The sequence below is a fragment of the Phallusia mammillata genome, chromosome 2 (genome assembly GCF_965637545.1).
Source record: "Phallusia mammillata chromosome 2, kaPhaMamm4.hap1.1, whole genome shotgun sequence".
NCBI classification, from domain to species: Eukaryota; Metazoa; Chordata; class Ascidiacea; order Phlebobranchia; family Ascidiidae; genus Phallusia; species Phallusia mammillata.
In genome coordinates this window covers 20,744,387-20,758,397 of record NC_137253.1, presented here as the reverse complement: position 1 = coordinate 20,758,397, position 14,011 = coordinate 20,744,387, and the positions used below count along the sequence as shown (strand labels likewise).

Genomic DNA, 14,011 nt, shown 5'->3' with positions numbered 1-14,011 from the left:
TTAAAATAGTTGCACATTTCTGTAAAGCTTAGTAGAGGTATTATAAAGGTTTGCTTCAGCAAATCCAAAAGCACTTTATTCTCTGATTAAAGTCATCGCAAGTACAGACAAAGTCACATCGTTTGTTTTGTAAAATTGTAAATAGCTTGAAATGTTTTATTTTATTCAATAGATACTTGTGTGCAACCATCAGTGTATGCAAACTGTCTGCTTTTGAAATAGGAATTTTTAGTGTTATTCATTACTGATTTTATATCATTGTCTTATTTGTGCTTATTTTGGTAATATGGAAGCGAATGAAGATTTGGCTTCTGGGTAAGAATTTTACAGAAAAGAATTCAATTAAAGCCACATTAAACATGTAGTCATATGCCTTACAGCATGACCAACAAACAATATGGCGTCCAACTTTGTTTTGCTCTTTGCACGATATTACTGTTTTATATATCAGTTAATGTGTTTTGTAGATTCAGTCAAAGCAAACGATGCATTAACTTTGATTCCTCTGAAAATGATTCATGCTTGGGGTAAGGCATGTTAGATATTTTTGACAACTAGTGTTATTAAAAGATAATCACAAATGCATTCATTATAATTTAATTTTAATGGATTCAACATCATTAGTTTTGTTTTGTTTGTTTCCAACATTTGCACTTCAATGAAAAAGATCACAGAAGGATTGCGAAGGGATAAGTGGTGTCAAACCAATCTCTTCGGACAAACATCCTTCTCATTTGCAAAAAAGGAAAAAGTCACACTACAGCGGCAGAGCTGTGCAAAGCAGAGTCTCAACCTCTGCAAGTCGATCGCCATCAACCCATCTTAGGTAATACTGTTAAGAAATCACTAACTAATGACAAACAACAACTAAATTAATATATAACAATTTTGATTTTTTGAAGCAAAAAGTCACACTACAGCCACAGAGCTGTGCAAAGCAGAGTCTCAACCTCTGCAAGTCGATCGCCATCAACCCATCTTAGGTAATACTGTTAAGAAATAACTAACTAATGACAAACAACAATTAAATTCATAATAATTTTGATTTTTTTAAGCAAAAAGTCACACTACAGCCGCAGAGCTGTGCAAGGCAGAGTCTCAACCTCTGCAAGTCGATCGCCATCAACCAGTCTTAGGTAATACTGTTTAGAAATAACTAACTAATGACAAACAATAACTAAATTAATAATAATTTTGATTTTTTGAAGCAAAAAGTCACACTACAGCCGCAGAGCTGTGCAAAGCAGAGTCTCAACCTCTGCAAGTCGATCGCCATCAACCCATAGGTAATACTGTACAGAAATAATAAACTAATGACAAACAATAACTAAATTAATAACAATTTTAATTTTTTTAAAAGAAAAAAGTCACACTACAGCCGCAGAGCTGTGCTAAGCAGAGTCTCAACCTCTGCAAGTTGATTGCCATCAACCCGTCTTAGGTAATACTGTTAAGAAATAACTAACTAATGAAAAACAATAACTAAATTAATAACAATTTTACTTTTTTAAAAGAAAAAAGTCACACTACAGCCGCAGAGTCTCAACCTCTGCAAGTCGATCGCCATCCTCTTACTGGTAATACTGTTAAGAAATAACTAACTAATGACAAACAACAATTAAATTCATAATAATTTTGATTTTTTTAAGCAAAAAGTCACACTACAGCCGCAGAGCTGTGCAAGGCAGAGTCTCAACCTCTGCAAGTCGATCGCCATCAACCAGTCTTAGGTAATACTGTTTAGAAATAACTAACTAATGACAAACAACAACTAAATTAATAATAATTTTGATTTTTTAAAAGGAAAAAGTCACACTACAGCGGCAGAGCTATGCAAAGCAGAGTCTCAACCTCTGCAAGTCGATCACCATCAACCCATCGTAGGTAATACTGTTTAGAAATAATCAACTAATGACAAACAATAACTAAATTAATAACAATTTTAAATTTTTAAAAGAAAAAAGTCACACTACAGTCGCAGAGCTGTGCAAAGCAGAGTCTCAACCTCTGCAAATCGATCGCCATCAACCCATCTTAGGTAATACTGTACAGAAATAATAAACTAATGACAAACAATAACTAAATTAATAACAATTTTAATTTTTTTAAAGAAAAAAGTCACACTGCAGTCGCAGAGCTGTGCAAAGCAGAGTCTCAACCTCTGCAAGTCGATCGCCATCAACTTACCGGTAATACTGTTAAGAAATAACTAACTAATGACAAACAACAACTAAATTAATAATAATTTTGATTTTTTAAAAGGAAAAAGTCACACTACAGCGGCAGAGCTGTGCATAGCAGAGTCTCAACCTCTGCAAGTCGATCACCATCAACCCATAGGTAATACTGTTTAGATAAACCTAACTAATGACAAAGAATAACTAAATTAATAATAATTTTACTTTTTTAAAAGGAAAAAGTCACACTACAGCGGCAGAGCTGTGCATAGCAGAGTCTCAACCTCTGCAAGTCGATCACCATCAACCCATAGGTAATACTGTTTAGATAAACCTAACTAATGACAAAGAATAGCTAAATTAATAATAATTTTACTTTTTTAAAAGGAAAAAGTCACACTACAGCGGCAGAGCTGTGCATAGCAGAGTCTCAACCTCTGCAAGTCGATCACCATCAACCCATAGGTAATACTGTTTAGATCAGTGGTTCTCAAACTTTTTTAACCGCGACCCAAATCTGGGTTTTATGAACATCTCACGACCCAAGCCTCAAACATCAAAAAATGTATTAACGAGACGGACTGCAATTTTCGCCGCCGCATAGGAGTCTGCCCAGCATGTCAAATTGGCGGCAGGCCTAATGAGGTCGAAGCCGATTCGTTCGACAATTGCATAACACACATTGTGGGTTTGCAGCGCCATGATCACTGATAGAAGTGAATCCCAAATCTAAAAATGTTTACTTGTAGGAATACTTACACATCCTTTAACACTAACTGTTACATCTCCCGTTCAGTTATGCAAGATTAACTTGTCCTATTATTTCCCGTGCTATGACGTTACAATCGCCATGTGCGTAACAATAAAATTAGAAAGCTATTGTCTGTATGTTGTAATAATTGGTTCATTTTACTGTACAACTTATTAGAGTGAGGCGACTTTATTTCTGCATTAAGTAAATTCGTTTGTGTTTACTGAATGCAGTAATAGTTTGTTTGGGCAGAACTGAATCACACATAGCACGACCCATTTTTGGACCCTGCGCGACCCATGTTTGGGTCGCGACCCATACTTTGAGAACCACTGGTTTAGATAAACCTAACTAATGACAAAGAATAGCTAAATTAATAATAATTTTACTTTTTTAAATGGAAAAAGTCACACTACAGCGGCAGAGCTGTGCATAGCAGAGTCTCAACCTCTGCAAGTCGATCACCATCAACCCATAGGTAATACTGTTTAGATAAACCTAACTAATGACAAACAATAACTAAGTTAATAATAATTTTACTTTTTTTAAAGGAAAAAGTCACACTACAGCGGCAGAGCTGTGCATAGCAGAGTCTCAACCTCTGCAAGTCGATCACCATCAACCCATAGGTAATACTGTTTAGATAAACCTAACTAATGACAAACAATAACTAAGTTAATAATAATTTTACTTTTTTTAAAGGAAAAAGTCACACTACAGCGGCAGAGCTGTGCATAGCAGAGTCTCAACCTCTGCAAGTCGATCACCATCAACCCATAGGTAATACTGTTTAGATAAACCTAACTAATGACAAACAATAACTAAGTTAATAATAATTTTACTTTTTTTAAAGGAAAAAGTCACACTACAGCGGCAGAGCTGTGCATAGCAGAGTCTCAACCTCTGCAAGTCGATCACCATCAACCCATAGGTAATACTGTTTAGATAAACCTAACTAATGACAAACAATAACTAAGTTAATAATAATTTTACTTTTTTTAAAGGAAAAAGTCACACTACAGCGGCAGAGCTGTGCATAGCAGAGTCTCAACCTCTGCAAGTCGATCACCATCAACCCATAGGTAATACTGTTTAGATAAACCTAACTAATGACAAACAATAACTAAATTAATAATAATTTTACTTTTTTAAAAGGAAAAAGTCATACAGTCGCAGAGCTGTGCAAAGCAGAGTCTCAACCCCTGCAAGTCGATCGCCATCAACCCAAAAGTAAGTTGTGAAATGTTTAACTATGTTTTTGTGGACTTATTTTAAAATTTTAAAAACAAAGTAACTTTTTTTTAAGTGCATATTAGCAATTGCCCTCTTCCAACCTCCAGCTTTCTTCTGTAGGGTTAATATTTATTGTTTTGAACCAATCTTGTACTTTGTGTGCTTTTAGATGTGTTACAAATATCACTTTAGTATTAAAGAAAGTAAATGGTTAGTGCAACATACATATTTTCACTTTTAGGTCTGGTTCATCCAGAAAAAGAAGAGTATGTCCATTCTGCCATGAAACATACACAAATGTGACGCACCATAGGAAAAAAACATATGGATATTCCAAAGGAAGATTTTTATTATGATAGTTTTGCGAAACGCAGAAGGTTGGGTAGTTACAAAAACTTTTCTGGCTACCAATGCTGTATTTGCAAGTTAATAGTTTTGGGCATAAAAAGCCACATTGCTCACAAACACAAAGAGATACAAAAAGGCTCCAAAACGTTCAACGATATCATAAATAGAAGTAAAATCAGTTATGTCCTAAATGACATATTGGATACATATCAAAATGCTTTGGTAACTATGGGAAGTGGAAACCGGAATAAAACAACAACTACCCAGGCACAAACATATGTAAATCAAATAAAATCTGTGATCACATGTTTAGACGACTTCAAGTATCCAAAAACTATATATTCAAATTTATCCAAAAAAGTTTGTAAAGATGGAAGTGCATCAACATTGTATGCCTATTTGGCAACTATTAACAACTTTCTGCAATTTTTGCACTTGCAATTTGAGAATGTTTATGAGGAATATAAAATTGAAAGACTGAAAAAGTATGTGAAAGAATGGATGCAACGACAGAGAACGAAAAAAGAAAAAAGAGAAGTGTTTATGAAGGATAAATCAAGGAGATTACTTTCGGGATGCAGCTTTCCTGGAAAAGTGATTCTTGAATACACACAGAAAAATGCTAAAAAGATGGAGGCCATGCGACAGAAAAAAACTGGTTCACTTTCATGTGCTGAACTAAAATTACTCTCTGGTGATTTGTTTGCCAGACTGATCTGTCACCAAGGGTGCAGATCATCTCTTCTCACTGGTATGCTGAAAACTGAATTCAAAAATCGAGAAATTACATCTGGTGGATACTTTTCAGTTTTAGTCAGTGAACAGAAAGAGAAGAGGCGGCATGGTTGTATTGTATTTTCAAAATCCGAATACGATGATGCTTTGCAACTATCTGGACATATTTGCAAAAGTTGGGGGTGAATATTGAAGAAAGGATGTTTCCATCATTTTTTGGAAATAAAGTTGGAGTAAAAATGACACCCTCTCAATTTAACCACATATACAAGGAAGTAACTGCAAGATGCTTTGAAAGACCGGTCACAGTTACTGAAACTAGGAAACTGATAGCTAGGGAAATTAGTGACAAACCGAGAGATATACAAAGAGCTGTGGCAAGGGCTGAAGGCCATTCAGTTGAAGTTCAGGATAAATTTTACGACATTACCAACCCAGCGAAAATAGTGGAATCAGCACGGATTGTATTGGGTGGATTAGCATCAGGTGGTTATGTCTTGTGTGTCTTGAAACAAAATTTTGGACTGGTTTTAGAAAGTCTTGTTTCTTTTTTTGGTGTGGTAGACAACATGCTTCCCAGCATTGTGACTGTTATGTTTTGTGGCAAATTTTGCATATAATTTTGTCACACAAACAGAAAAGCGCATTCGTTAGAACTTGGTAAATGGTAACTATGTGCACTGTTAAAAAGTAGTCAAATGTTGCAATAACCTTTCCAGTAATCACCTTGTGTATTTTGTTGAATAGAGGCTACCCAGAACATTGCAACTACATTAAGTGGACCAAAAGGTATTGGGGGATTTGACAAGGTAAGTAATATGTGGTTTTCATGTACATGTTATTCAGGTTCTGAGACCAGCAGCCAAAGAAAACATGGTGCTGTGACTGATAAATCATCAGGTGGTGTAGACGTCGAAGTTGAACCGGAATCTATCAACACCACTCGAGTACAAATGGGTGGGTAATTTTTTTTTTAATTGTGATTTAGTAACATGTGGTTTAGATGTACATGTTATTCAGGTTCTGAGACCAGCAGCCAAAGAAAACATGGTGCTGTGACTGATAAATCATCAGGTGGTGTAGACGTCGAAGTTGAACCGGAATCTATCAACACCACTCAAGTACAAATGGGTGGGTAATTTTTTGATTTGTTTTATTTGTGATTTTCATAGCTTATGGTCTGCTGCTAGTAGCATGATAAGAAGTAAGTCTATCGTCAAATTCAACCAGTTTCTACTTTTAAAACTAAACATTTTAGTACAAAATACTGAAGATGTATCTTTTTTTCAATGCTTTGCAGAACGTGAATTCATCAAAGTTGACTTTGTTGATGACAATTTAACATGTTATATTTATCACCCCAAGGACATAAAAATGTCAAATCGGAAAAAAGTAAAAGCACTCAATGACCTTAAACCTGGAGACATTGTTTATGCTAGATGGCCACAGAACCACCTTTTTTATGAGGCAAAAGTTGTCAACCCTTATGAAGGTAAATTGTATAGAGAAAACCTGGTGTCTATTTGTGTCTGAAACATACTTAATAAAACTGTTGTTTGTTCCAGTATCTCCAAACAAGCGAGTACGCAGAAACTCAGATTCTGCTTCAGCTGCAACACCAAGCAAGAAATTACTAGGTATATTACAGCTTGACATTATAATTCCAAGGTTGAAATTTTTCACTAAAATTTGTTGTGTTTTGATCACAAGTTCTTAACGCTGCAATTTCGAATTGACGAACTTTATAAACAACCATTATTTTAATAAAAGATTACATTTTTCACAAATAATATTTCTGTTTGTCACTCTTATATATTACATATAAAAAATATCTGTTCTGAGGGTTTTTTAAAAATAAAACATGAACCAGTTCTAACCAACATGTTTTGCACTGTAAAAATGGACAAACAACACAAACAGATTCAAAATTATACCCAACGTTCAATAGTCTAGTATACTTAAAAATCAACGGTTTGTTATTTGTTTCAGAATCTCCAGTCAAAAGAACACGCAGAAACTCTAGTTCTTCCTTACCTGCCACACCAAGAAAGAAATTACAAGGTATATCAAGATTAGTCTTTGTCATTGTCATGTAGATTTGTAAAAAGTAGATACATGCAGTAAACAAAATTACACAAATGTTTGTAATAGACTTTGGCCTTGTTTAAATTAGTGTTACTATGGGCAATTGTTGCACATTACGTCATTATGAAATGTTTTTTTTTAGGATCTGATTGAAAGAAAGGAAAAACCTAGGTAGAGCAACTAACACTGAGCATTGGCTTACGCCCGGTCTGAGAACTTCTGGTAGGTGGCGCAACAGAGCATATGCGTTTATGGTGCTGTTACAGCAATTTTGGTTTATGGTAAGAATAATTGATGAGTCAGCACCATAAACGCCTATGTTCTGTTGCGCCACCTACCAGAAGTTCTCAGACCGGGCGTAAGCCAATGCTCAGTGTTAGTAGTTTTACCACATTGGTGCCATTTTAAGGCGATCATGGTTGTTGATTGTGATTTAGAGACACGTGCACTAAAAAAGATTTCTGTCAGGTACTATTGCTGCAAAGATAATATTTAACGACATTTTGCTTCCAAAACAGACTTGCTTGTTTGAATTCGCAAGGATTAAAAACGGGCGACGGAGTGCCTGTATCCATTCACGATCATGGAAATGGAAGATATACTTGGCGAACCGTGATAACATGGCCCGGTTTAAGCAAATTAGAAGTGGAGCTTGTACATTCCAGTGAAGCTGTCATCGACCTGATCATGCAAGCAAGTACAATAGACCCCTTGTTGTGTATTGGAACGTATCCGTCTGGTACCAAGGAAGAGTGCGACGTAAAACTAATGTAAGTCAGATATTGCATTTTGATTTTGACAACTAATATTTACTTGTTTTTTTTGTTAGGGAAAATGATAAACTGCTCTGTGATTTTTCAAACCAATCGTTTGGAACAACATGGTTTTGCTATCGCCCGACTAACGAAACATGCCCCAAAGAAATGCAATGGTACCAAAGAACTGAGGCAAAACTGCAACACCCAGAGTGCAAGGAGCTGTTTAACACAAAACTCAACAGAGAAATTGCGATCAAAAATAAAGTTTTGCTCAAAACTGAGGTAAACAAAACGTCATTTGCTCAAAACTTGCAACAATGTAAGACGATCAACCGAAAGCAAGTAAATGAATTGTTGGTACCCAGTGGATTTTATCGCAATGAAAAGTGGAATTCATTGGAATGCAAAAACACGCATCGTGATTTGACCCTTGCTGATAAGTGCCTCCCTAATAAGCAGATTTACATCATCGGGGACTCTACAATGCGCCAGTGGTACATGATATTATTCGAAAAACTTAAATTGACAGATGATGCAGACAGAAGTGATCTTTGGTCACAACCACGAAACGGGAAAAATCGACTGAGAAACATCACAATCAAGTACAGAGCACACGGACTTCCTTTGCAAAACCCGGGACCACCCCGTGTCAAACCGTACATTGTGAAAACTTTAGACAATATAACTGAACAAGGCAATGTTGTTGTGGTGTTTCATATCGGTGCCCATTTTGATTATTACGACCCTTTGATTTTTGTAGAACGTCTTTCGGCCATCATTAAAGATGCCCTGCATCGTTTGAAGCGACGAAACCATAACGTCAAAGTTTTCGTTCGCTTAGGAATAAGATACACGGTGCCCAGTCCGTTTCGTCCAACAGAATGGCATTTGTACCGATTTAATCAAATAATGCTCGGTATGCTGTCAGACCTAAAATATTTGACATTTATTGATACGTGGGGATTAACAACAGTGCATCCACAAAAGGATATTCATGCCAATCCTAATCTAATATCAGACGCCGTGGCTCTTTGGTTGTCTTATTTGTGCGATTGAAATTGGTCAGCTAACTTATTTGACCATCGCATGAAAAAACAAAAATACTACCACGGACATTGTTTTATTTGGTTTTACAGGTTTACACTAAACATTTAAGGAATATCGGTTCATAGAAACATTGCACAATTTGCACAAATTTCAATGCAAATATGATCCCTTCAAAAATCAGAAGATGCAAACTCCATTCAAGATTGACAAATATCGTCATCTGAATCTTGTGTATTTTGCTGTTGATTGCATTCACAAAAAAGAGTTTTTTTGAAGATCGCGTAAGCCGAAAAATTGTTTTTGGTGCTAGAAATGCCATAGCTTTGCGAACCAAATTGATGAATCGTGAAAAACAACTTACGGAGATCAAACGATTCAACGCAGAAAATATTAAGGTACTCCTTTATGTTGCTTTCATTCGTATTAAGTTATTTTCCGATATTTATGCGTAACCAAAGCGTTTTGCGTGTATTGAAATTACTCACCGCTGTAATTGCTACCATTCAACAAATTGTAAAATCAATGTTTTTGTTGGGAACTTTACGTTTTTTTGTAGCTACAAAGTGTAAACGGATGCATTCAGTTTAAAAAGCATTTTTTTAAAGACATGTTGAATTAAATTTTCCAAGTTTTGCAGAATGAAACGCGGCGCTTACCAAAAGTGATCGGCATTGGAGTAAAAAAGTGTGGTACCAGGGTAAACTGGGCTTTCCTGACCAAAATCCACTAATTCGAGTTCCCAAAGAAAAGGAAATGTTCTTCTTCACATTAGCGAAAATGGGAGACTTAAATGCTTACCCGTAAAGTGTTTATATACGCCTTCTATATAGCCTTTCAAAAAACTTTTCGTGGCACTAATAAATAAAATCAAAGGTGGTTTTTTCTACTATTGACTGCAATGTCTTCTTAATATTTGTTGTTTTTTGATTGTGGTAAATAATGAATTTGTGTTTTGCAGAAAAGGGATGCCACCGACAAACGATAGACAAGTTGCAATGGAAAAGACACCAATATATTTTGCTTTTCCACCCACAAACATTCCATACAGAATCAAAACATCAATTCCTGGTGTAAAGCTTATTTTAATCGTCTGTGATCCAACCCTGAGAGCGTTTTCAGATTATGTGCACGAGGTGAGTTTATAAAAACATAACAAGTAAAATAAGCTGCTGTAATGTGTCGCATTATTATAATGGAAGAAATAAAAACCAAGAGGTAAAACAATTTTGGGTTTTATCATTACAAATATCTTATTCGTACAACCAGTAGCACATAGATTAAAATAATACTTTTTTTGTTACAAATCAGTAGCAGCAAATGTAATACTAATACGCGGAAAATAGCATCATAATTTAAACCACTTTTTTGTTCACAGCGTGTAAGGTACGAGCTTTACAATAATCATTTGATCAGTAAATACGAAACATTCGAACAGCGTGTTGATATTATCTTCCAAAACTGCAACACAGCATATCTAAGTGGCAAAAAATATCCCTTCTACATTCGGACTTGCGAGAAAAATTTGTCAACTTAGTTCACACAAGCCTTGCATCAACTCTACTCTCCAATGGAATATACTCAGCTCATATTAAACAATGTCAAAGTTTCTTCAACAGCTCAAGTTTAAAAGTTGTAGATGGAGATCGATTCATTAAAGATCCAGGACCAATAATTGAGGAACTGAAGGATTTTATTGGAATTCCAAAAGTCTTGTTGCGAGAGGATTTTGTTCGCCATCCAGACACCGGATTCTTTTGTTACCAAAAATTTACCACCCAGCATCTCGAGCACAAAGTAAATGAAAGCAGCATAGAAAATGTTAAACAGTTGGATTGTCTTAAAAGTTCAAAAGGCCGCACGCGCAACGGAAAGCAGAAAGCCAACTGGGTAACTTTAAAAAAAATTGCCGGCGTTTTATCGCCCGTTTAATGAAGAATTTTTCGAGAATATTGGAAAAAATTTTGGTTGGGATGATGAGTAACAACTCTGTGAATCTTACTTACATTGAAAAGACCAATCTTAAAAACCGAGTGGCGTGTAAGCATGTTCAAGTACATATGTCTTTATCCACGAAATGCGACAACAGCATTGGAACCATGAGTGCTGCTTGTCATTTTTTGTTATTCAAAAAGCTACTGTATTCGTGAGTTGAATTTCGTCGTCATTAATAGTCGAAAGTTAAATGTCTCTGGTAAGATGACAGTCTTAAAATTCCTGTTGTGACTTTAGTAACAAAAGCAATGAATTTAACGTTTATTGAAACTGTAATGTTGTGGACTTTTTTTCATAAACTAAGAAATCATTTTTAAAGACATACGTTAAAACAGACGTTCGTGTTTGAGCAGCAACGGTAAATTTTTATTACGTCACAAGACTGAAAGTCAAAACGAAATGAAAAAAACTCCATGCATTTACATTGGTTAAACTCCATGTGGCAATTAGAAGTGTAACAAAAATTAGAGCCATTTGAACAACGCATTTCACTGACAAACACCGTTAACTGACCCTGTATTGTACCTAATTTCAGAGTTTCAAACTGCGTAATCTGTAAGCGCTCCATGTAGAAAATGTTATAGGCTGATATCGGATCGCAATAGAAACCAGCAAACTTTTTCACGCACTCTAAAATCACGTCACTTGTGCCACGCAGCGAGTTTCCTTTCGGTTTCTAATTTACGATGTCAGTAAAATGTATGTCGCCCCTCAAATTTTTATGAATGTCTTTTTATTCTACTGAATATTTCAGGTAGCATATATGTTAGTTACAGGCAGTTTAACTTTGATAAAATCAGCGGAATAAAAACCAAAACGCGGCTCTCAGGGCCGCATGAGGCTCCCAACAACTTATTTTGCGGCTCACAAGTCGCAACAGACCTCAGCAAACCACTAAAGATTGCTATTTTAGCTTTAAAAACTGCCATTTGGCACCGACATTATAAAAGTTTGAGAACCACTGCTATACACACTTTCACCAGAGTTGGCAGAAGGGAAGTTTTTTATTAGCTTGAATACGGAAAAAACTTTTACGGTATACGCAGAACAGCAACAAAAACATTTTATGTACAGTGGTGCGAGTAAGCCAATATGTGCTTTAATTAAATTATTGGACTAGTCTTTAGTGAGCTGTCCAACACGTGTATTGTGCTATATAGCCGCGCTGTACTGTTGCCATCACACAGATTAAGTAAATAAGCTGATGCTAATTACCATAATGTATACAAACAAGTATTGCTCTTCAAGCAGTTTAAATGTAAACAACCGACGCTTCGACGTCACGTACAAAATGCCTTCATCAGGATAATGACATATCTCGAAACATAAAGTTCTTATAAAGCACCAAAAGCATTGGTAAAATACAGAAAACAGAGACAACAAACTAGCACAGTGGTTCTCAACCTTTCATGGACCGTGGCCCCCTTAAAGTATATTTTTGGCCTCATGGCCCCTTTGAATAACAGTGTATAAGATCTGTGACCCTCCTGCAAAAAAATATAAATGGCAAACTCGTGTTGAAGTTCGGTATTAATTTCGGCTTTAAACATGTCAAATAGAGTAAACAACAAACTGTAATCGTGACAAACCTCAATATGGATAAAGAGCAGGGTTGCCAGATAAAAATTGCTGAAAAGTGCCAACAACTCCCAAAAAAGCGCCAACCACAACAAAAAAGCGCCAAACAAAAATTGTTTAACGCCAAAAATCCCGTCAAACATTTTTTTTACAAAACTAGCAGGAGAACGTATATTATACAGCTGTATAAGTCACTTTATTAGCCGAACTGCATTAATTTGGTAAGTAGAATATTTGAATGGCCGTGCAGGACCGTTTGTTTGTGTACCGTAACAAATAACTGGAAACTTCATTTCCTGTCCAGTACCCGAAAAGAAGTAAGTTCCAAAATCAACATTACCTGGCTGTAAAACAGTGGTTCCCAAACTTTTTCATATTTTTTTCTAAACGGTCCCCTTGCCATTATTTCAAGGGCTCGCGGTCCTTAAGCCTAAATGTGTATTTCATAAAAACGAAAGTTTATTGCAGGATTTTAGCTAGTTGTGCAAAATTGCGCATAATAATCATCCAAAGACAGCATGTGACATCACAAACAGGACAAAAACATTACGATTGTGCGCGAACAATTGCATTTTTTTAGTTGTCATTCAATAAAGGCCATTGTTTAGCAATCGAGACAGTCGATTCTCAATTCTACTTTGATTTAAACTTATTTAGTGGCACAAACTGACGCCAAATAAGATTATAGAATTACTTCAACCGCTTCGCGGTCCCCCCCAAAATTGCCTCACGGACCCCTAAAGGACCGCGGACCCCAGTTTGGGAACCGCTGCTGTAAAACGATGTGTTGTTTAATTTCATTAACCAATATTTACCAAAGTTTTATATGGTGTCCCATGAAATCAAAATACTACTGGCGATTTGTGTTGTTTGCCGTAAACATACGCACCTATTGCCTATTCAGGGTTTTCTATTTTCACTCGAACATTTACTTGGCGAATAAAAATCCACTTATTTACTGAACAGGGGCTGTTTTGCCACAAACTAACAGAATTGGACATTGTCCTGATTTTTCATAACGTAGTTATTAAGGTTTCAAGATTAGGATTATTACTAACATATTAAGCGAAATACAAATAGTTAAAAGTGAAGTCCTCCAACAGCATTGGCGATGCAATTTACCAGACAACATTAGTTTGACTTGGATTCTTACAATAGCTTAGAAGCGTTTTTCCACTTTCATGCACTTTCCCTTACTGTCGTAAACTGGTTTCCACTTTTCAAATAACAATATTAAACATTTAAAACTACTCCAATGGTGCACTTGCTGTATGTCACTCCTGAAACACACACTTGGATTCCCATCT

The 14,011-nt window shown here is 35.9% G+C and overlaps 2 protein-coding genes and 2 pseudogenes across 10 annotated transcripts; all 4 read left to right on the top strand.

Moving 5' to 3' along the window:
* The first annotated feature begins 154 nt into the window (after positions 1-154).
* On the top strand, positions 155-3,406 carry LOC145212390 (uncharacterized). 8 transcript variants are annotated; one of them, XM_080080493.1, is made up of 15 exons: positions 155-315; positions 468-527; positions 668-826; positions 903-983; positions 1,056-1,136; positions 1,209-1,286; positions 1,361-1,408; positions 1,548-1,577; positions 1,650-1,730; positions 1,804-1,880; positions 1,958-2,038; positions 2,112-2,189; positions 2,263-2,340; positions 2,414-2,491; positions 2,565-3,406. In XM_080080493.1, the coding sequence occupies exons 1-15, from the start codon at positions 287-289 to the stop codon at positions 2,654-2,656; spliced, it is 1,131 nt and encodes a 376-aa protein (XP_079936619.1). In that variant the 5' UTR covers positions 155-286; the 3' UTR covers positions 2,657-3,406. The 8 variants fall into 8 exon arrangements, with proteins under 8 accessions (XP_079936619.1, XP_079936620.1, XP_079936622.1 ...); XM_080080494.1 differs by having other exon boundaries at positions 1,804-1,884; XM_080080496.1 differs by lacking the exon at positions 1,650-1,730.
* LOC145213122 (uncharacterized) lies at positions 3,321-8,130 on the top strand (annotated as a pseudogene). Its single transcript, XR_013856809.1, has 14 exons — positions 3,321-3,406; positions 3,480-3,557; positions 3,631-3,708; positions 3,782-3,859; positions 3,933-4,010; positions 4,084-4,158; positions 4,403-5,730; positions 5,992-6,033; positions 6,091-6,201; positions 6,265-6,375; positions 6,545-6,736; positions 6,810-6,881; positions 7,234-7,305; positions 7,848-8,130. The product of XR_013856809.1 is annotated as an uncharacterized LOC145213122 (transcript).
* LOC145213121 (NXPE family member 3-like) lies at positions 8,017-9,143 on the top strand. Its single transcript, XM_080081359.1, has 2 exons — positions 8,017-8,099; positions 8,159-9,143. Exons 1-2 carry the CDS (start codon positions 8,017-8,019, stop codon positions 9,141-9,143), a joined length of 1,068 nt encoding a protein of 355 aa, XP_079937485.1.
* Positions 9,144-9,149: 6 nt separating this feature from the next.
* LOC145212392 (heparan sulfate glucosamine 3-O-sulfotransferase 3B1-like) lies at positions 9,150-11,833 on the top strand (annotated as a pseudogene).
* Positions 11,834-14,011: the final 2,178 nt, after the last annotated feature.